At 39.7% G+C, this 24,752-nt stretch overlaps 1 protein-coding gene across 1 annotated transcript in view; it reads right to left on the bottom strand.

Moving 5' to 3' along the window:
* The window catches only part of LOC122645593 (MAG2-interacting protein 2), a 45,637-nt gene extending 23,274 nt beyond the window's left edge, over positions 1–22,363 (bottom strand). The window contains exons 1-3 of the mRNA XM_043838904.1: positions 22,144–22,363; positions 21,989–22,037; positions 12,883–13,056 (exon numbers count right to left, since the gene is read on the bottom strand). Of these exons, the coding sequence (XP_043694839.1) occupies positions 12,883–13,056; positions 21,989–22,037; positions 22,144–22,227 (307 nt within the window). The 5' untranslated portion in view covers positions 22,228–22,363. The remainder of the gene's footprint in view (positions 1–12,882; positions 13,057–21,988; positions 22,038–22,143) is intronic.
* Between the last annotated feature and the right edge of the window lie 2,389 nt (positions 22,364–24,752).

Here is a 24,752-nt window from a genome sequence, read left to right as displayed (position 1 = left end):
CGACGTAGAGATCAGCCTACTGCAGCACAGATATGGATGGATGATGAGTTTAGAGGCTACCGTATTGTCCATATTGCTAGGAGGATGGAAGATGATTTCAGCCCCTGATTAGCCCCCGACTCTTGGATCGATGATTTCAGCCCCTACTTGCATACTTGGATTGATGGAGTGCAGCCTAGTTAGTTTAGTTAGTTTAGTTGGGTTTATTTGGTCTATTTGGTTTAATGGGTTGACCACGGATCAAACCTATGGATATTTTCACTTAAGTGTCATTTTTTTTTTTTACTTTTTACTTGGTATTTATTCCAATTAGAATAGAATATTCTGTTTTAGGGTGAAGTAGCTTATAAAGCCTTGTAAAACCCCACGATGGAATATTGATTGAATGAGAATTAAAAACAAATAAGTTCGGCTGCTCCCTCTCTTCTCTATTGTGGACTGCTTCCCCCCCCCCCCCCAAAAAAAAAAATCGTGCTATTCTTCTTCTTCTCCCTCTCTCTCTATCATTTGGCCAGGTAAGGCTTCTTCTCTTCTCTTCTCTTCTCCTTTCCTTATCTATTGCTGCTACTGTAGACACCAACACCCCCCCCCCCCGAATTTTAATTCTGCCCCTTTCCCCTGCTTACATTAATCCGCACCTCAACCTTTTTTTTTATTATTGCACGAATGCTATCCCCAATCCCTACAGTTTCTGTTGTGCCCATTATTCCCTGTTTATGACCATATTAATTAACCCACTGATTTAGGGATTGCTTCAATTGATTAGCTTGCTGTCCTATCATTTAGTGGCTGCATGTTAGGGTTTTAATCATAGCACTAATTAATTTTCAGAACCTTGAGCATAATTGCACTCAATGAAGTGATTGTAATGTAGTCCTAGGTAGGAGTAATCCCACTAGGAACCAGGGTAATAGGATCTCTTAACAAGGCTGGCCGATTGGGACAGCTTAGGCTAATTAGGGCAGAATTAGGGTTATGGTTAGGGTTTCGACTTAGGGTTTTATTTGGTAATGATGTGCAGAATTTTATGAGTCTAATGGTATAAGTTGGATCATATTTGGTTGAGGTTGGAATTCTAGGGTTTTGGGTAGGATGCCTTATGAAAATGGACTGTTTGTAAGATCTAGGGTTTAAGGGCAGATTTTAGGAAAGAGGTTTATAGGGTATTAATGGGCAGGTCTAGGGGGTTATTTTGGTATAAAGAAGTTAGGGTTTGGATGAGTTACAAAATTCTGCAATTTAGGGCAGAATTGGATTTAGGGTTTTAAGGTTCTAATGGATCTATGGATTAATGGAAGGGGTGATAATACGAGTAGATGGAGCTTAGGTTAGAGGATTAGAAGAAGAAGGTTAAATGCTGAATTAATAAACTACTTACTTGAAAGATTAAATCTTCAATGGTAGCAGCTTTGAAGAACTAGAAGAAGGACCTCCCGATCTACAAGATGCAAGGAGTCGATCGGAGTCCACCAATCCCTTCACCTTGATATTACCCACAAGGTAGCCTTGATATTACTCACAAGGTTCACTCAACAGAGCAGAGCAGCAGCTATGGCAGCAAACAAAAGCTTTTTTTTATTAATCAAATTCGTGTATCATGCTGGCCTCCCTTACAAACTTATATAGAAGACTCAAAAATAGACTTAGACATTAAAAGGGAATGGCCTAACCTTATCTATTAGGCAACTTAAACTGACTAGGAAACTCAAATAGACTCAAAATAGAGTCCTAATGACTTAAAACAACTTAAACTACTTAAAATAAAGAAGATTCCCTAGTAGCCAATAGGATATAAGAACCTCTTAGCCAATAGGATCACTTCACTTAAATTAGACCAATTGAACCAATTGGATGCAACCAATTTAAACCGGTTCAATTAAAAACACAAAATAAAAACTAAGTATTGGGCTAATCCCGTATGCAACCTATATACCCCTATTTCAGGCCCACTAAAGTGGCCTAATACATAGAAAACCCTTGGGAACAAAGGCCCAACATATATATATCCCAACCCTACACTTATTCCCAATGAAACAAGTCCTATTTGATGATGAATCTGCATCAGTTTGCTTCCATGTCCCTATCCCCATGTTTCCCCCTTGATTTTTATCGTTATGTTGCTGCCTCTAGTTAGGATTTTGATTGTTTATTACTCTTTTATAACCTGTTTTAACTTCATGTTAATCATTTTTATATGCTGCTGCCAGTCCATCTTCATAACTTTGCCCTAGGATATTACCTTTAGTCCAACCTACCTAACTAGCCCTTGTCATAGTTCGAAAACTCATTTCGTTTCGGTGTTTCGGGTTGACCGAAATATCCAAAATTTCGGTCGAAATTTTGCATTTTTCTGTTATGTTTCGGTAGGTCATTTCGGTGGGTTTTAGACCAAGTTAAGGTCTGAAACTTCATGGAAACCTTATTTTAGGCTATATAAACACATTTAAATGTTCAAATTGCAAAAATAGTCACCCAAAGTGGTGTTTTGGATTTGCACCATTGATTGGCAATGTACAGTCGAATCCTAATGTATAACTTAGTTAATTACACATACACATTGTTTAAAACTTTAAGTACTAGAGGACATAATAAATTAATGATTAATAAGCAATTTAAACAAGTAAATTAACTTGGAAGTTGGAAACATAAAGTGAATGACTCATAAGTCATAATATTATGTACAATAAGTAAATAACAAGTTAAGAAGATGATATCAATATGACAATATCCCCAATAGTTCAATACAAGTCAAGTACTCATCTAGTGACTCAAATGTTTACAAATATTCTAATAATAATTACTCCGACATCCAGGATTGACCCCACTCATAGTCCGATGGAGCCGACGTGCATTGTTCTCCAACTGTAGGATAAATGAATGCCATGTCATACAATGGGAGAAGAAACGAGAATAGTCATCCACAGTGGCCATGTAAATTGCATCATCAACATGCTGAAGGTAATCTATCCTAGGATCTAGATCACCAAACTGTGAAGAAGTACTACTCACTGATTCACTATGATCATAGTTGTCACGGCGTCACGGCGATCCAAGTCGGTGGAAGGGTGTCACGTCGATATATCGACATGTCACCCGCCATGGCGTTGCCATGGCGAGCATGTCGACCATGTTTAATTTTTTATTTTCTGTATTTTTAATGTCATTTAGTATGCTATAATATATGTCCTATAACATCAAAAATCAACATGAAAGTGTACTACACTACTACTAATATACTATGCCACTATGGTTTAATTCATGAAAGTGTAACTAATATCCATTAGTGTATATGAAAGTATGAAAAATTGAAAATATAGATTAACCTGTCAAATAATTGAAAGCAATAGTAAAAATCAAATGATAGGCTAACCTGTTTACTGAAGCTTGATAGCAATAGTCTTTCTTTAGGGTGTGTGATTTGGAGCAAAGCATCTAAGCTATTAAATGGTTTAAAAAAAAAAATTTTAAATCTAACTTTTATATGTACAAATATCGACCGATATGCCAACATATCGTGGTATGGCGTCCATGGCGTCGCCATGGAAGCCATATCGAACGATATATTTACATCCACCATGGCGTAGCTCGATATGCCACCTCTCCCAGCGCCAGGACGCCATGGCGACACCATGACAACTATGACTATGATATGACGCCTCTGGGAGCATGTACAGGCACGGCTGGTGGGTTGGGTAGGAAAAGATGTCATCTACAAAAGATGATCCACTACGTCCCTGTGAGTGGGAGTCGTACTCAAAACTGGGAATGGATGGAGAAGATATTTAATTGATCACCATACAATGTACATAACCCCTATTTTTTTTTACATTCTTGTTGTAAGAAAATCAAAATTTTGAAGCGAAAAAATAAAAAAATAATATATATATATATATATATATATATATATATATATATATATATATATATATATATATATATATATATATAGAAAAAAAATTTGACATTGTGAGGTTGTAGATCGGCCTCTGGTGTCTAACATATATTAATTTCATCACAACAAACAAGTATTGATCATGCTTCTTTCAAAAAAGCATTTTTGGAGAAATTGGTTTTACCTGAACTAGTGGAAAAGCTTCACAAATGTGCTAATGGTGTGTTCTCCGGCATAGATGCGGCAAAGATTCGAAAGCCGGTGCAAGAATCAGAAAGGAGAAGTAAAAGAATGAAGAACAAGGAGGAAAAAACCCAAAAAACCAGAGCTTGTTAAGTTTCGGTCAAAATTTCGACTGAGACTAATGAGTTTTGGTATTTATAACATAGTTGTCACGGCATCACGGCGATCCAAGTCGGTGGAAGGGTGTCACGTCGATATATCGACATGTCGCCCGCCATGTCGACCATGTTTAATTTTTTATTTTCTCTATTTTTAATGTCATTTAGTATGCTATAATATATGTCCTATAACATCAAAAATCAACATGAAAGTGTACTACACTACTACTAATATACTATGCCACTATGGTTTAATTCATGAAAGTGTAACTAATATCCATTAGTGTATATGAAAGTATGAAAAATTGAAAATATAGATTAACCTATCAAATAATTGAAAGCAATAGTAAAAATCAAATGACAGGCTAACCGAGAGGCTCTCCTCTGTCTCTCGAGTCTCGACTATCTACCTGAGTCCCTGTTCACAGAGACTGAACAAAGAGGTTGCGAAGAAGAAAAAAAAAACCGAGAGGCCCCCCTCTGTCTCTCGATTATCTCCCACTGTACAAGCAATTGCGAAGAAGAAAAGAGAAAAAATTAAAAAAAAAAACCGAGAGGACTACTAAGTACTAACTGAAATAAACCCCCCCCCTTCTGTCTCTCAACTCTCTCCATGTCTCTGTGTGTAACTGCGTATGTGTGGCTGTGCAAGACAAGAAGGGGAAAAAAAAAAAACGATACTACTACTACTGGCTGTAATCACTAATCATTACCGGAGGCTGGGAGGAGAAGAAGTTAAGATTAGAAGAAGAAGAGGACTGCTGGGAGAAGAACTGAACTCAAAAATCGAGTTGCAGAGGACTGGGAGGACAAAGAAGAACCAAATTAAACAAAAATACAAATTACAAAATAATAAAAACTTATCGGAATGGAGTCCTAGAGGTTGCCGGAGATGTTCGCAACTTCGAAGGAGTGAAGAACTGCTGCCGAGAGTTGCAGGAAGCTTGCCGGAATCTCGTCTCACAAACTCTTCCTCACTTCCTCCGTCTCGACTCTCTCCTCTCAACCTCTAAGTCTCGAACTGTTTAGCCTTTTGCGATTTCTATTTCCCCTCAATTATTAGGGTAATATGTTTATTGTTTTTAAACTTTATGATAAATTGATAATGTGTATTGCAGGTGTATACTTTTAAGTTACACCTCCAGTAGACATTAATAAAAAAGCATCTAAGCTATTACATGGTTTTTTTTTTTTAAAAAAAATTTAATTTAACTTTTATATGTACAAATATCGACCGATATGCCAACATATCGTGGTATGGCGTCCATGGCGACGCCATTGAAGCTATATCGAACGATATATTTACATCCACCATGGCGTAGCTCGATATGCCACCTCTCCCAACGCCAGGACACCATGGCGACGCCATGACAACTATGATTTATAAAGCTACTTTTGAAAAAGAAATCTCGATATCTTGCGAGATTTTGATTTTATCTCAAGATATCGCGAGATGGTCGAAATTTCGACCGAGTTTTTGCATTTTTTTTATTCGAGCTGCTGTTTTGTTTCACTCAGGTCAAGATACTCGAAATATTCGAGATTTCGCGAGATTTAGTACTATGGCCCTTGTAGGACCCCTAGTCCCTAGGGTTTCCCCTACATCAAATATGTTTTGAAGATATCAGCAATTAACAAGGGGGAGAAAAAGAAAAATCCACACAGAAACACCGAAATCAAGAAGGAAATTTTTTATTCCATGAAAAAGTTGAGGGTACCTATCTTCATATAGACTCTATTGTAATTAAAAACTAAATAGAAAAAGAGAAAACAAAAAAGGCTGCAACTGAGTCTCCCATTGCCTTAAAGCTTCTCGCAATTGTTCTTGAAAGCAAGACTAAAGAGAGGCGTGGTAAACATATCACCCAATTGATCTGCAGAAGAAACAAACAGAGTAACAATCAACTTCTTCATAACTGCACTCCTCACAAAGTGACAGTTAACCTCAATGTGTTTAGTCCTTTCATGAAACACCGGATTGCTACCAATGTAGATAGCAGCTTGATTACCACAAATCATCATCATGGGTTTAGTAACCGGAAATCCCAACTCTTGAAGCAATGATTTCCACCAGATCAACTTAGCTGCAATATGAGCCATAACCGTATACCTACTACCTAGCTTTAGTACTGGATCTAGCCACAATTGTTTGCTTCTTGTTCCATGTGATAAAATTGCGACCAATAAACGTACAATACACTGTGGTAGATCTCCTATCACCATCAGCACCAGCCCAGTCTGCATCGGAATACTCGACCAAATCAACATGTTGGTGAGGTCAATAAATAAGCCCCTTACCTAGAGCTCCCCTGAGATATCTTAGGATTCGACATGTCGCTTCCCAATGAGTTTTCTTAGGTGACTCCATAAACTGACTAATAACTCTACAAACAAAAGATATGTTAGGTCTAGTAACCATAAGATAAATGAATTTACCAACTAATCTCATGTATTGATGTTTGTCATCAAATTCCTCACCATCACTTGCCCCAAACTTCTTGTATGGATCCATTGTGGTATTGGTAGGTTTAGAAGCAAGCATACCAGTTTTGGACAAGAGATCTAATACATTATCGTCTGTGATAGGCTAATCCCTCTCTAACTCCGTAAGACTTCAACACCAAGACAGTACCTAAGAGCACCCAAGTCTTTCATCTGAAAATGCTGATGTAGATAAGATTTTACCTCTGCAATACCAGACACATCATCCCCAGATATGGTAATGTCATCAACACACACAACCAATACAACCACTCTGGAATCCTGATACCGTACAAATACAGAGTGATCAGAATAACATTGTGAAAATCCACACTGAGTAACAATCAAGCTGAACTTGTTGAACCAGACTCTAGGTGATTGTTTTAAACCATAAATTGCTTTTTATAACTTACAAACTCTGCTTGAATTCTCCTGATGCAGATCCAAGCATCCACAAGCTGAAGAAGCCACCCTAATCATAGGGCCATACCTAGGAGCCTTAGTTATGTTAGCCTTAGTTTATTTTCTGCATTCTATACTTAGTTTTTTTTTTCAGTTTAATTGTAAACTTAAATTGAACCGATTCATACTTGGTTCAATTTAAGTGAAATGATCCTATTGGCTAATAGGTTCTTATTTCCTATTGGTTACTTAGGAATCTCTTTAATTTCAGCTGTTTTAAGTGTTTTAAAATTGTTTTAAGTTGTTTAATCATACCCCTCTACGATTTCTAAAGATGGGAGAGTTGTAATCGATCTAGGACTTAGGCCATTGGCCTATTATATTAATAAAATCGTGGGAAGGCTCCCCACATTATTCAGACTTCAAAAATCGTTTCTGCTTGCTGCTGCTGCCATGCTCCTTTGAGAGTGAACCTTGTGAGTAATATCAAGGTGAAGGGATTGGTGGACTCCAATCGACTCCTTGCATCTTGTAGATCGGGAGGTTCTGCTCTAGTTCTTCTCCAAGTTGCTGCCTTTGGAGATTTTCAATTACAAGTAATTTACCGTTTCAGCATCTCATTCTTCTCCTATTCCTCTAACCTAAGCCAGCCGATCCTCAATACCATCCCCTCCATTAATCCTACTCGATCCCCATTAAACCCTAGGTCTATTAAACCCTAACTCATCTTAAATCTGTCCAGCTTCATTCCTCCATTAGAATCCCACCATATTTGGACCATAGCTCCTTTTTAGCACCCTTTTCACTCGATCCTAGGTTCTGCCCCCATTCCTAACTCAAAACCCTAAAATCCCCTCATCTCTATTAAAACCCTAAAACCCTAAATTCCTGTCTAGACTAATCTAACCATCAGAGTCACACCCTGCTACAGCCAAAACTTCATCCCACTGGTCCTAACACTCGGCCAGAAGCCCTCGTTCAAATTCCCATCCTAAACCCTAAAACCCATCACTTCCATCTTTCCCAAAACCCGAAACCCTAATTCTCTGATTTTTTATTTTGTCACTCAAACAACATCAAACCTATATCATCAGCTTCCCCTAGACCTGCCTAGCTTTACCATCTAGCACACTTAGCCATTACCCTAACCCTAACCCTAGAATTGACCTAATTCCCCAATTCTGCCCAATCGGCCAGCTGTTTAGGGAGGTCCTGGTTCACTTGGCTCCTAGTAGACCTTTGTCTATCTAGGACTACATTATCTCCCCTTGAGCAACATACACTGGAGGTTGCTCCATATATACCTCCTCATGTAGATCACCATATAAGAATGCATTCTCAATATTCAACTGATATAAAGGCCAATTTAAATTCACAGCTAAGGAGATAAGTACACGGATCGAATTAAGCCAATTGAAACTTAAAAAATTCCAGACTTGAATGTAATTGAACCTTTAAAAAATTCCAGACTTGAATATCGCCAGCCTTGATATCCATAAACTTGATTCCTGTAGATTTATAACTCCATGGGAAAACCAGATATAGGTAGTAGATGCAAAGATACTCTAGTTTTTATTCCATATCACACCAACTAGGCCTTAGATAGTATACAAGGCAGCATAGGTTGCTGCAACCACACAAAAAATCCTTGAAGAGACTCTCAAACCAGATTTGAATGTGAAGAATTGATTATAAATGCTCTGATACAAGGTAGCAGCAGAGGATTCAATAAGTCCTTAGAACAAGAGAAGAAGAAGAGAGAGAGAAGAGAGAGACGATTAAAGAGGAGAATTCCATAGACCACAATAGAATTCAGTAAAATCCTATTGTGGTTAATGGCTAATTTTTGTAATAATAGAAATGAGATCCTTAGTAGGAATCCTACTAAGAATATACAACTAATTACAAGGAAGGACATAAATAAACTAAACAACTAACTACTCAACTTAGACACACACCATCTCTACTACCTAACTTATATCACAATAGGGATACTCCTCCTATCGTGGTTAACACCTAACCAACACACTACCGGCTACCACAGGGTTAAACCAATGCCCCTGCGGTGGTACATCTCTCAACAACACCCATTGAAAATTTGTTGTAACTGAATTTGAATAACTAATCAAACCCTAGTTAATGAAACTAATTCCAAGTTTCCAACAATGGGACTCACATGCAGGCCCACAGACCTAAAACTCAAAAAATAAATAAGCCATAGCAGACTTTTCTTTGCCTCATCCGTAAAAAAGATGGAGCCTCCTCTCTGTCTGACTTCAAGCTTATCTCTCTTTGCAATCTCCTTTATAAGTTCATTGAAAAGATCCTGGCCAATAGGATTCAGCTTGTCATCTCCTCCTTCGTCAACCCCAATCAATCTGCCTTCATTTCTGCCAGAAGCATTGCGGATAACATCATCCTCTGTTCCAAAATTGTGCGCGGGTTTGAGAGAAAATCCCATTCACCCGCTGCCCTGATGAAGATTGACCTTCACAAAGCTTTTGATTCCCTCCGATGGGACTTCATCTGCGATGTGCTTTCCTAGATGGGCTTTCCCCCCACTTTCGTTAGGTGGATTCTTGCTTGTATCTTTTCCCCCTCCTTCTCCGCTATCATCAATGGCTCCCCCGCTGGTTTTTTTCAGTCCAAAGCTGATATTAGTCAAGGTTGTCCCCTCTCTCCTTTTCTCTTCTCCTTAGCCCTGGAAGTCCTCTCAAGGAGTATCCAAGCCAAAACTGACCTTCACCTAATCTCCCCTATTCCCAAATGCAAAGCACATCAACCTGACCCACCTGGCCTTTGCGGATGACTTGATGATCTTCTCCAAAGCTTCCACCTCCTCTATCTCCGCCATCATGTCTTCCCTTCACCTCTTTGAGAGTCTTTCTGGCCTCCATATCAACCTCCTTAAATCCAAACTCTTTCTCTCTAGAATTTCTGATGCTGACAAAGATTCCCTCCTGCGTCTGACGGGCTTTTCCCTTGGCTCCCTCCCAGTGAAATACCTGGGCCTCCCCCTCATCCCTGCCAGGCTTTCCAGTCATCACTGCACTCCCACGCTTGACAATATCCACAAGCATCTCCAGCTCTGGAAAGGCAAGCTTCTCTCCTATGCGGGTCGGCTTGAGTGCATCAGATCGGTTCTCCAATCTTCTTACATCTATTGGTGTGGGCTCTTTGGCCTCCCTAAAGCTACTACTAAAGCTATGGAAAACCTCTTTTGTGCATTCCTCTGGAAAGGAAAGGAAACTTCCAAATTCCTCCATCTAATCAGTTGGAAGACCATTTGCCTTCCCAAATCTAAAGGAGGCCTGGGCATTCGCCGGACTCCAATACTGCGGGTATTCTGAAGCTTATCTGGAAAATCTCCTCCAAGCATGACTCCATTTGGGTTCATTGGGTGTACTTCCACCTCCTTAAAAATGATTCCATTTGGACCGTCCCCATTCCTTCTGATTCATCCTATGTCTAGCGTAAGATTCTCCTCCTCCATCCCCTTGCGCTCAGAGCCACTTCCTCTTCTATTATTGATGGATCTTCCACCACCCTTGGGCTGGACCCCTGGCACCCTATGGGGGTTCTTTATAATCTCCTTGGGGCCAGGGCAATCTACTCCTCCGGCATTCCCAAGTCCGCCCCTCTTTCCTCCCTTATCTCTTCAGGTTCTTGGTCCCCCCTCCCCCCTATCCCCATCCTTTCCCAGATCTGGCCAACCCTCCCCCCCCCTTCTAATGCGGATAAGGTTATTTGGCTCCCCTCCTCTAACGGCCTTTTTAGCTTCAGATCTGCCTAGAATTTTGTTAGACCCCATGCCCCTACTGTCCTCTGGCACAAACTTGTCTGGTTCAAAGGCCACATCCCTCGCCATAGCTTCCTAGCCTAGAGAACCCTTAGCCTTTGCCTTCCCACTCAAGCCTTCCTTTTCCACCGTAGAATCCCTGCTCCCCCCTCCTGCATCTTTTGTTGGTCCGGAGCCGAAGACATTGAACACCTCTTCTTTGCTTGCTCCTTTACCTCTTCCATTTGGAAAAAAGCCCTTTCGTTTATTTGGCCCTATAGCAGGAGACCCCTCCCCTTTGCTAGAGAGTGGCTCTGGCTGGTCATGACTTTCCCCAATCACTCTATCTGCGACACTATTGGGAAGTTGGTGTTTGGCACCGCTCTTTATCACATTTGGATGGAGAGAAACCTTAGGAGATGGACTTCCAATTCTCGGTCCTTCGACTTGATTTGGAAAGCCATCTCCTTTGATGTCTCTGCGAAGCTAGGCTTTCTTCCTCACCAGCACACTTTGGACTCCCCAAGGAATAGGCATATTGTTAGCTCTTGGGGATTAGACAGCTCTATTTTACAGCCCCCCTCCTAGTTGGTCTGGGGTTTGTATTGTATATTCCCCCCCCCCTTTTTTCCTCCTTCGCCCCTCTCTGGCTTTGGTAATGCATTTTTTATTCACCAAAAAAAAAAAAGCAAAAAGCCATAGCACATAATTTGGATTATGTTTCTTCTTTCTTCCTCTTTTACCCCATTGGATTCCCATTATCATGCTTCTACATTATATAGATGCTCGTAAGCTTGTACCATGATATCATCAACATCCTACTCTAGCATTCCCAACATTTGGGACCAGCTTAAATCTAATAGAGCAGGAAGAGAAGTTACGCAAAGTTCAACGAAAAAGTAGACATGCTATTCAGTGAGAGACTATTGTTTTCTATGTTTTTGATCATTTTTACTTAAAATAAGGAATGGACAAATTAGAGCTAATTTAAGAGTAGCTTTGATACATGATAAGTTGATAAAATTTGTTTGATGTGGAATGAACATATGCAACAATGACCTTTGAATAATCCAGTAAGCAGCTATATAATTCAGATTGGAGGAACTAAAAGAGTAAGGAGTAGGGCTAAAATGATTTGAGGAGACGTGGTGAGAAAGCATACATAGCTTAAAATTGAAAACAAGTATAGCTTTGAAAAGAGTAGACTGGCGAAAGAGGATCCATGTAGCTGACCTCATTTTATTGGGATAAGTCTGAGTTGAGTTGAATTTATGTTCTTGATCATTTTTGCTACCCTATCCCAAAGTATTCGTGACATCCAACAAGTTCAATCCATCATTTAATAGCACAAATAACTATACAACTTACCATTCAAACACCAAGCACATAATTTCAAAGGAATGAAGTAACAGGTTGGTAAATTTTCATAAAGAAAATGAACTGCACAACTATTGTTTCAAATCAGAAAACATCCCTAGCGTAATTCTTCATCTTAAATGAAGTTTTGAAGATTAAGTTCTTACTTTGACTGTCTACGGATTTGATTTTGATCGCAAGAAGATCAATTAATATGTTGCAAGACTGTTGCCATTGTTTCTTTAATTTACACAAATAAATAAATTCTTGACTGCCAACTCCATAGAGCTTTTGCACTGGCAGTACCAACCAGATAAAGGAAGATGGTTGGGTGTGTCAGGTTAGCATCTGGAATTTAAGATACATAAATTCTCAAATGTTAATAGGGCTAAAAGCAATTACTGTGATCATAAATCGAACAAATTGTAAATTAAAACAACAACTCAGCCTTATCCCAACTAAATGGGGTCGGCTGAACAAATTACAAACTAATAACCCTAATTTCACAGAACTAAGAAAATTTCATGCAAACCAACATCTATATGAAGCCAGGTTATAATATTATTTATTATTACAGTGACTATCACAATTCATTAAGATTTCTTGATAAAACGAATCAGAGTAACCCTTACTGGTAAAAATGCCACATGGCTCCTTGTAATCATCATCCTTATGAAGGACTATTATTTGATTTCCAACAGCTACAGCAATGTGTTGACCACTGGGAGAGATAAATAAGGATATAAATTTCTTCAGCTTTCTCGGTCGCTTATATTCATTCCATTTCTCTTTAAGCTGACTAACACCTTCATTTCATAAGCAATGGATCAGTGGTTCTATATTTTATCAGAATCAACAAATTTCTATTGAAGCATTGTGATAACCATATTGAGGTCAGTAGTTGAAACCATAAAAAGTCACATAGTAAAAGATGCCCAACAAAATAGTATTCAGAATAGCAAGACCAGTAATAGATCATTTCATCACATAGTGATCACCAACAAAAGCAATAAAAAAAAATGAAACTGTGAAGGGCATCACTTAAAAAAAAATACAAACTCATTATAAATTTTATTGAAGGGAAGAAACACCAAAAACCACCCATCATACCACACAAGACAGCCATTGATGTAGAGAATATTTAAGCCAGTTGGGCCAGCAAAAGTCCGCCCGGAATGGTCGGAGGTACTAAGCATGATGGGTCGAATCATATATCAAATCGAAGATCTCGAGAAGCTCTTTGGGTGACAGTGCCTATGGCGCTGGCATATGCGTTTTTTGGCCATCCGGGCGCGTTTCAAAGGTGAAAAAGCCCGCTGAAGTTTTGAATTTTGAATTTTGAATTATTGGCGCACTTTTTGAATTTTGAGTTGTATTTGACCTATTATAAAAGGTCTCTTTAGGGTTTGTAAGATTATCATGAAATCAATTGAAAATTGACGTTTTTGTCTCTATACCTTACCTTGTGGATACGAGGTCGTTTATGCTAGAACGATATCTAGCCCACCCTACTTCTACTGCATCAGCCATACGCCTACCATGATACACAAAGCTAGACAAAAAAACTTCACAAAACCCGGCCAAGGCCAGGAAATACAAAGAAAAGGTGGATTCACCCTAAAATCAGAATAACTCCACCAAACTCATTATTCACTGAAGTCTAAAAATTCACAAGCTCCTTAATTCAGTAGCTGTTCAGTATGCAGGTTCAGCATAGCTGTCAAACTATCTATGGTTCCTTTCAAGCAACAAAGACCAGCCAATTGCTGCTGATAACATCTACCATATGCTAAATGTTGAAATAGGCTACTTACCCAATTGGGGTAATTAGTCCTAGTTGTATTATGTTTTGTCTTTCTTTTATTTTTCTCCTTTTTTCTGTTTTTTCCTCAGCAGATCTCTATTTTGGTTTTCCTAGTTGGATTAGGAATTCCTAATAGGATTAGGCTGAGGTGGCATTCCTATTTCTACTTTGATTAGTTGTAATTCAGTTTATTATAAATAAACGGCCTGGATGATCGATTTTGATCATTCAAGCATTCATTCTCAAGGCTGTTTACATGGTATCAGAGCCTCCTCTGATCTAAAGAGCAGCCCCTCGATTTTTTTGGTTTTCTCTCTCTCTAAACTCTCTCAGCCTCTGGTTTTCTGCATCTCCACCACTCTCGGACTCTCTATCTCACTCAGGGCAGCAACTTTGAGGTGATCCAATGAAGATTTAGCTGCTGCCCTCAATGACACCTCACTGAAGACTATACAACCTTGGGTGTGATCAGATCTGCCGCAGGTTTCCTCCAACAGATCGAGCTGCTTCCTTCTCAAGCTGGATTTCTGTGTTTCTTTGGAGATTGATCCCTGTCCCTGTTGATCTACACCTCCTTTATTACTTTCAGATTGCAGTTTGAATTCAACTATATCAGATTCAAACCTGCAATTGATCTGCATTCAGCTTTTCCTAAAAATTTTCAAATTTAGGGTTTCTTTTTCCATCATCAAAAGGTTCTGATTTTTTTAGGACATATTCCCTACCACCTGCAGAGATTTCGATCCTAGTTTGAGCTATTTTTGACGGCTAAATTTGTGGGAATCTTAAAACCCGTATCTTCTACACTTACATGATGTCTGACATCACTTCAGCTGACTCTAATGGATGTTCTCGACCAGAGTATCTTCCTTTTGCTTCTCCCACCAAACTAGATGGGAAAAATTATTTAATGTGGTCCAGATCCACTTACCTTACAATTGCTGGCCGTGGCTATTCAGGACACCTTACAGGCACTACTCCTATCCCTACTGAAGAAGGAGCTGCCCAGACTAAATGGTTATCTACTGACTCCATGGTCATGTCATATCTTATTCATTCTATGCATCCTTCAATTGCACCGGGCTACCTTCTCCTAGACACTGCTGCCCAGATATGGAAGGCTGCCAGAGACACCTATTCACAGGTAGGGAATGATGCTCAGGCCTATGAATTAAAGAAGAAAATCCATGACACCAAGCAAAATGATTTATCCATCCCTCAATACTATGCTGAACTCTGCAAGTGTCGGCAAGAAATTGATCATTACTCTGATTATCAGCCCACTAATACCACTGGCATTGCTGCCTACAGAAAGCATGTTGATAAAATTAGGGTTTATGACTTTTTGGCTGGCCTTAATGTGGAATACGATCCAATTAGGGTTCAGATTCTAGGCAAAGAGCCCTTCCCTACATTGGAACAGTCCTATGCCTTGGTTAATAGTGAAGATCGCCGAAGAACTGCTATGCTTAACACTACACTTCCTGATCGATCAGCCTTGCACACTGGGACTGGTTCTACTCCTTCGGTTGCTGATACTTCTAAATCTGAGAAAACATCAGTTAAATGTGAGCATTGTGGCAAGTTGTGGCACACTAAGGCCACCTATTGGAAGATACATGGCAAACCAGCCGACTTTGAGGCTAAACCTGCTGCTTGAAAATCGAAAAACAAAGCTAATCATACTAAGGCTGTCACTCCTGCTCCTCCTACTGACACTGGACTATCCAAGGATGAACTTCATGCTTTCCGTCGTATGTTACAGGCTTCCGCTGCTTCTACTACATCAACACCTGCCAGTTCTTCCACTCCTCCAGGTTCACATTTAGCCCACTCAGGTATTTCTTTTGCTGGTCACTGTGCATCGGTAGTCTCCTCTCCCTGGATCATAGACTCCGGTGCCACTGATCATATGACTGGATCCTCCAGCATCTTTACTCGTTACTCTCCTACATCTGGTAAAGATGAAGTGCGGGTGGCTGATGGCTCTCTCTCTTCTATCTCTGGGAAGGCCTCTATCAGTTGTACTCCTTCCTTACAGTTATCCTCTGTTTTACATATTCCTAAATTTACCACTAATCTTCTTTCCATCAGTAGTCTTACCGGTGATTTAAATTGTAAAGTAACCTTTTTTCCTTCACACTGTGTGTTTCAGGATTTGGCAACGGGGGCGACAATTGGATGTGGTAAGATGCATGGTAGATTGTACCTGCTTGATAATGGGAGCCCTACTTCACCACCACCTTTGGCTTCTCCCATACATCAAAGCGCGTTAGTTTCTTCTGAACTTCAACAACGGCATAACAGACTATGTTACCCCCCTTTAGGAACATTATCTCTTTTATTTCCAGCATTAGCTAAAGAATGTCATAAAAATGATTTTTTTTGTGAAGCCTGTATTTTGGCTAAACAACATCATTCTACTTATTCCATTTCTAATAAAAGAAGTTCTTCTCCTTCTAATCTTATTCATTCTGATGTTTGGGGGCCTAGCCAGAAGCCATCTCTCAAAGGCCATCGTTGGTTTGTTTCTTTCATTGATTGTTATTCTAGGAGTACATGGGTCTATTTAATGCACAACAAAAGTGAAGTTTTTTCTTGTTTTCAAAATTTTCATAAGATGATTCAAACCCAATAAACTGCCACTCTCAAGATATTGTGAAGTTACAATGCTAAAGAATACATGGATGGTCAGTTCCAGCAATACCTTGCTGCCCATGGTATACTCCATCAAACCAGTTGTGTCGATACCCCAGCTCAAAATGGTGTGGCTGAAAGGAAAAACCGCCACCTCCTTGAGGTGACTCGGGCTCTTATGTTTGCCCATTCTGTCCCTTCCCAATATTGGGGAGATGCTGTCCTGACTGCTGCCTATCTCATCAATAGGCTCCTTACCCGAGTCGTTGACTCTGCCACCCCTGCTTCTTTACTGCAGGGTTCTTCCTCCTTTGTCGTCCCACCTAAAGTTTTTGGCTGTGTCTGTTATGTTCGTGATACCCGATCTCCAGGCAAGCTCAAACCCCGTGGGGCCCATTGTATTTTTTTGGGATACTCTACCTCCCAAAAGTGCTATAAGTGTTACCATCCTCCTACACATCGTACCTTCACCAGTATGGATGTTGTCTTTCATGAAACTCTCTCCTATTATCAATCCACACCTCTTCAGGGGGAGACTTTCAGTGAAGATGTGATGGTTGACCTTCCCGTACAAGCCCAGACTCGGGTCCACCCACCTGTTTATCCCACCCCTCAACCGACTGTTGCTTCCACCCCTCTTCCCTCTAATGGTCCCCCATAGGATTTTCCCCAGGGGGAGAACTTAGAAGATGCTGAAAATCCTATTGGTGACAATTCCCTTCAGGGGGAGATGACTCCAGTCCAACAAACCATTAGGGAATTTCAGAAGAAAATTAACGACTCTAATCTCAAAACCTATCACAGGGGACATTCCAAATACAAGCAGCTCCCATCCATTGTAGCACCAACACCACCACAGTTGTCGGCCCTGGAACCAAATCAATCTCCAGGTAACATATCTTCTCCTTCTTCTCCTGATTTACCTATTGCTCATCGTAAAGGTATTCGGGCTTGTACCCGACACCCCATTTCTCATGTAGTCTCTTATGACTCCCTTTCTCCATCATTTCGTACATTTGACTCTTCTCTTTCTTCTGTTCGTATTCCCCAAAATTGGCAGGAAGCTTTTACAGATGGAAAGTGGAAAGCAGCAATGATGGAAGAAATGCAAGCCTTAAAAAAGAATGATACATGGGAACTTGTGGTTCTTCCTCCAGGAAAGAAACCAGTTGGATGTAAGTGGGTGTTTGTGGTGAAACAGAAGGTAGATGGCACTGTGGATCGATACAAAGCACGTTTGGTTGCAAAGGGATTTACTCAGACTTATGGGATCGATTATCAGGAGACTTTTGCACCAATTGCGAAATTAAACACCGTCAGGGTGCTACTTTCTTGTGCAGTGAATCTTGGCTGGGAGTTACAATAATTAGATGTGAAGAATGCCTTCCTCTATGGAGAACTTGACGAGGAAGTGTATATAGACATTCCACCAGGTTTCTCTTGTGATAAAACCAGCGGGAAAGTTTGAAAATTGAAGCGTGCTTTATATGGGCTGAAACAGTCCCCCCGTGCTTGGTTTGGACGATTTCACAAGGCAATGGTCTCTGCGGGTTATAAGCAGAGCAACGCTGATCATACCTTGTTTATCAAGAAAAATGGTGAAAAGGTAACCCTCCTAATAGTTTATGTGGATGATATTGTGGTAACCGGGAATGACAATCATGAAATTACCCAGTTGAAGACTTACCTTGGGCGAGAATTTGAAATAAAGGATCTGGGAAAACTAAAGTACTTTATAGAGATAGAAGTTGCTCGGTCTTCTAAAAGCATCTTTCTTTCTCAAAGAAAGTACATCCTAGATTTATTGACCGAGACTGGGATGCTAGGGTGTCATCCTTCTGATACACCTATGGATGTTACTACCAGACTTAAAGAAACGGAGGGAACTCCTGTCGAAAAAGGTCGTTATCAAAGATTGGTTGGTAAGCTCATTTATCTGTCTCATACAAGACCTGACATAGCAGTATCTGTGAGTATGGTCAGTCAGTTCATGCATGATCCGTATTCCTCTCACATGGATGCTATTATCCGGATCCTTCGGTATTTAAAGTCAGCACCGGGTAAAGGTATTCTTTTGTCTCCGAATGGTCATCTTCGTGTCAAAGCATATACTGATGCAGATTGGGCTGGTTCCTCTGACAGAAAGTCCATTTCTGGCTATTGCTCATTTGTTGGTGGCAACCTTGTTACGTGGCGTAGTAAAAAGCATAACGTAGTGGCAAGGTCTAGTGCTAAAGCTGAGTTTCGTGCTATGGCACAAGGTATTTGTGAGATGTTATGGCTCAAAGGTTTATTGCAAGATATTGGTACTCCTGTTCATCTTCCCATGATGTTATATTGTGACAACAAGGCTGCTATTAGAATTGCTCAGAACCCTGTTCAGCATGATCGTACCAAGCATGTGGAGGTTGACAGGCATTTTATTAAAGAAAAGTTGGAAGGAGGGCTGGTGTATGTTCCTTTTGTGCAATCTGCTGACCAACTTGCTGATGTGTTCACTAAAGGTTTAAGTGGAAAGGTTTTTCATCCTATTCTGGTCAAGTTGGGCATGGTTGATATTTATGCTCCAACTTGAGGGGGAGTGTTGAAATAGGCTACTTACCCGATTGGGGTAATTAGTCCTAGTTGTATTATGTTTTGTCTTTCTTTTATTTTTCTCCTTTTTTCTGTTTTTTCCTCAGCCGACCTCTATTTTGGTATTCCTAGTTGGATTAGGAATTCCTAATAGGATTAGGCTGAGGTGGCATTCCTATTTCTACTTTGATTAGTTGTAATTCAGTTTATTATAAATAAAGGGCCTGGATGATCGATTTTGATCATTCAAGCATTCATTCTCAAGGCTGTTTACACTAAAAACCCATTTTATCCCAATTTGAGCGATGTCAGCAGGATAATAGACCTTGCACATATTTTGCCCCATGCCAACAGGATAATAGAAATTGCAAATATATAGGGCCTGCATGATAACACTTTTGTTTCCTTTTTTCTCTGTTTTTGTGTTCTGGGGAACAAAAAAATAATAGAAATCCATTTGTTAACACTGGTTCATTTTTTTGTTCCTGGGAATGAACTTGGACAAAAAAGTTGCTGAGAAATAGAAAAAAAGAAGCTCCAATTTGAAGCTTCTTTGTCCCAAAAATTAAGAGGGGGGGGGAAGTTGCTCTTTAATGAGCACATGATTTGATGGGCAAAGTAGTAATTTCATGTTCAAAATAAAACACCACTACTAATGCAACTTCAACCACCACCACCTCCACCACCGCTGCCACTGCCGCTGCCGACAGCCCAACACCACCACCACCACCTCCACCTCCACCACTGCTACCACCACCACCATCTCCACCTCCACCTCCACCACTGCTACCACCTCCACTTCCATTGCCGCCACCACCACGACGACCTCCACCAAATTTTTGGGTATTCAATGGCATTTTTGAAAATTTATAGAAGTTCCAGAAACAGAAATTATTGTGCTTAAAAAGCGCATTTCTATTTCTTTTTTGGCCCAGAAATAGAAATTACTATGCGTTACCAAACACATTTTTTTGTCCAGAAATTCGGCCCAGTAACAGAAATACAATAATCAGATATTGGGCTTGGTTCTCAAATGATCAATGGCCAGTATTCTATCTGATGTCCATAAAAGGAATCTCAGTCTGCTAGGAATGAGACTTAACTGAAAAAGCCTATGAAGAAGATATCAAAGGCTGACCTGCACAGAAGGCATTATGAAGAGATCTAAGAGTAAAAGCACCTGTATTTCCAAAAGTCTAAACCCTTCTATTAACTCCATTCTCAAGATTGAATCCATCTTAAAGCAACTGAGAAGATCAGCCTAAGGAGGGAAGTACCATAATTCAACAGTCTTCAAATAACAGGTTGATATGTCCGTATTATTAGAGCAACAGTAGCTCATTTTTTTTCTATCAATTCTACAAATAGCTGCAAATTGGTCTTTGAAGCTGAGATCCCACACCATTTTGTCCTTCGAAAGAGAAACAGTCACTGTTTTGAAATCTAAACGAATGTCATTAAACAAGTTTTCATGCTGCTTCATAATGCCTTACCACAGGCCCATACCCTTCCTTGACTGGTTGTTTATTTTCTTCCAACATATTTGCATAACCATATTTACTTGCAACAACCATCCTACAGATACTCTCTCTTGCAATCTCTCCCAAGCCACTTCCAAGGTAAAGTTTTATTCATTTTCCTAATCAATCGTAGACCCATTCCAACCATTTATGTTGGGCATACGGACAATATTCGTCTACAACTGAGATGGACGGATTTATGTCAAGCAACAGCACTACAAGATGTATGCAAGTACTTGTCCACTAAACAGCTCCCACAAACTTACAGCCAATTATAGCCCCGGCAACTGAGGGATGGAACCAAATTGTCTTAGCACTGACGGTGCTCTATCTGTTTCAGTACTGGTAAACAGCAAGGGCATATTCATCACGGGATGTGCCAAACAGGGTCAGCTTAAGAGCCGCCATAGCAAAGAGCAATGTGAAGACTTAAGCTGGCTGTAGAAAGTGGATCCAGAAGACTCAGAAGCGCAATACGACTCCCAAAACAACACCAGAATCTGTGAAGGCTTAGATAAAACCAGGTTGGCAAATAAAATCCTAGTAGATGATATCAGGAGTTAAACAGAACGGATCGATAAGTTTCTGAAACTTGTAAAATGGGACTACATGTATAGAATTTTTGGTTGAATCTATAGTCAACGAAGAGACTGATACTGAATGAATAGCAGAACCTTTCGATGAAATAGTTGAAGTTGCATATAATGAGCTCCCACTTGTATATTACTATATTTATTGGTTCACTACTGTAAGGGAAAAGGGCGAACTGAAATCCTACAGGAATGTTTAATGACTCGGTTGAGGCAGCCATGTTTCTGCAAGCCACTGATTTATGAAATGGTATTGTCAATAACAATGACAACCCAATATGATTGGCATGTAGATGAAAGAAAGGAGATTCCATAAAAATTCAATTCATAAAGACATCAAGCTTACACGAAGCACAAGACAGATTAATACATTAGATTAAAGAGATGATCCAAGAATAAGACCTCTCTAACCACCCAGGATAGAAATTGAAACTTAGTATGTCATAAACCAGCTTAGCAGGAAAACCCAGAAAAAAAATTCCATTAAACTCTATAATTCAAAACTTCAGGCAATAACACTGGCCAATTCCTTCAGTCTAGCTTCTACAATAAAGCTTGGTTCATAGACAGAGGGGAGGGGAGGGGCAAACAGAAACAACAAAACGAAGCATACCTCTAGCAGAAAGCAACGATAATAAACCTTCCCTAGCGCCGTCATTTAACTGAAATTTCAAAAACATAATCAGATTGCCAAATTATCCCATGGTAAGTGATTCCCTTCAGATCGGAGAAAATAAAGCAATAAAAAGAATCCATGAAGTCAAGTACCTGCTGAGGAGGATAATTAGAAGAGAAAGGCCTCGACGCATGATAACGCGTCTCGAATACCACATCTCTAACGGTTTCCTCCATTGAGTATCTCTCTGTGTCAACTGCGTTTCCTCTTCCCAAGATCTCAAAACCCCATTTGCTCAAATTTTGTTAATGTTGTCTTGTCTTGGTTCCATGAAAAACACTTTCAATGATCAAGACCCAATTCGCATCTGTTTTTCAAAAAGAAAATAAAAAACTAAAAAAGTTTGGCTACTCGAGATCTCTCTAAACAGGGCAACGGACCGGATTGACCCGGTTTTAAACTCTAACTCAACCCTGGTCCTCTTTGTTCAATCCAGGCCCAGCCCTGTCTTGACCCCAGGTCGAGCCAAGCCCAGCCCGACCCTGAAAACCTAAGGTCGGGCCTGCCTTGATCGAACCTGACTGGCTCCTCCTGTGTTCAAGCCTCCCAATTTTCAATTCTTTTTATTTTCATGTGGTTTTCGTTATTCTTGGCATAGTTGGAAAATCAGGTTTTATGACTCGATTTGCCTTTTAAAAAAATCTAGTGACTTGGCCTGGTCAAACCTAGTCAAGATGAGTCATGTTTTTTTGTTTTTTAAAGTGCAATAAATATATATAAATTAGGAAAAATTAAGAAAATACATGAAGAATATGAAAAAAAAAAAAAAACACAAAGAACGGTTACCAAAGCTTTGAATGACAACATTTCTATGTTTTTTGAATGTTTCTGGGTCCTAACGTATGGTAACATTGGAAAAAAAATGTTTCTGTAAGTAACTATGAAGAAACAGCAACCCGTATGGATCGCATTTAACATAATTGTTTTTGGTGTTTACCAAAAATTACATAAAATGTCACCTACTATAATATTTATACTCACACTTTTTTTAAGCCAAAAATCACCATTAAAAAAACACTTAAATTGTTTAATCCATGGGTTTGAACCATTGTACTTAAATTGCTCCTCAAACCTCTCTTCTCCTTCCTCTGTCCTCCCTAGTTTGCAAGCACTATTCAGATCTCTCTTTCTTTCTCTACTAGTTTGGTCTATCTTATGAGTTTGCCCTGAGCATGGTAATAATGAAAGCTTAAAAACATGGAATTTTAGGATTGCTGCTATATGGAAGAGCTTTTGATAGTCCAAAGCTACCTAACTTCAGAAATAAAATTACAGAGAGTAGACAAAAACGAAGCAAGCTGTGTACTCTTGGCAAAGCAACGTTATGGGTTTCATAAGATAAGTTTTCCCTACAAAGAAATACATCCAAATTGTAATATCAAAAGGTTTCATATCATAAATTTTCCTTACAAAGAAATACATCCAAATTGTAATGTCTAAGGTTTCAAGCAGACATTGTTTTTTTTTTTTTTTTAATAAGGAATGAGATAATCAAACCTTCTAACCAATCAGAAATCCAATCATGTAGATCAACATTCAAAAGGCTAAAGGACAGAATAACCCTTCGACAAAGGTCGGTCCTACCAAAATAATAAAGGGTAGGGGGATTATTACAGAGCACGGACTTGCAGTAGAACAGGCGATGAAAAAAATCTCGGATGAATCCCACAGCCGAAGGATGGCCAAGCCTTTGAATACACTCACCGCCCTTGTGATCCACCCATTTTGATGAAGATAGAACCTAGTACATTTCATGATGCTAGAATCCATTTTGATATCCAGAGATGAGAGAGAGAAATGGAGAATCACCTCTGCTATTGTCGTCACCCAAGTCCTACATCTGATTAACCAATGACAAAAAGAGGAGCGGGGTAGTCCGGTGATGGTGGTAGATGTTGGAAGAGAGGATGGGGTTTAAGGAGAGGCGTGTCTATGGTAAATAACAGAGAGGAGGATGGCGATTATGGGCATTGGAAACGTAAAATGCCATACCCGCACTTGAACCGGGTCTGATTTACTATTGTATATTATGTAGGTCCCACTGAAGCTTCCACTGACACTAATGATATGCGGGCCATGCTTATTGAAGACCATAAGGTAAGCTTTTAGGTCCATAAATGTGGTCGTTAAAACCCTAGAAGCAAAGGCTACAGATTAAGTTTTGTAACACTCACCAGACGATCCATGATCATCCAGTGGTGTTGTACAGTAAATTACATTAATCTGTTGTGGGACCCTTGTGCCTTATGGCAGGTCTTCCAACTTGTGTCTCCCCACATTGTGGGATCCGTCCGGTACTTTGTACACCTTACAAAGTTGTGATGGTGGACCACTCAGCCCGATGAACGATAATAATGTGATTTAATTATTAATGGTGTTCAGGCAAACAAGACCCAGCAATGGAGAAGTACAAATAGAAATTCTATGTTGAAAGCTCATTTTATCTCATCTCAAACCAGAATTTGAGCTATGGAGAAAGAAGAGAAGAACAGAGAAGAATTGGGTTTTCCTAGAGGGGGATTCTGCTGATCTGCTGCTGCCCTACTGCTACAACTGTACTCCATACCAGGTAGGAACCCTAATTTATGGGTTAGTGTTTGAATTGAAGCTCCATCTTTAAATCTTGCATGCATGGCTGATTAGCTACAATTGTTTCTTCCTTGACCTTTTTCTGGTCAATTTGATAATATGATCAATGCAT

Source organism: Telopea speciosissima, chromosome 11, assembly GCF_018873765.1.
Source record: "Telopea speciosissima isolate NSW1024214 ecotype Mountain lineage chromosome 11, Tspe_v1, whole genome shotgun sequence".
Taxonomy (NCBI): Eukaryota; Viridiplantae; Streptophyta; class Magnoliopsida; order Proteales; family Proteaceae; genus Telopea; species Telopea speciosissima.
Note: the sequence above shows the minus strand (reverse complement) of the source record. Positions and strands in the feature narration are given on the sequence as shown.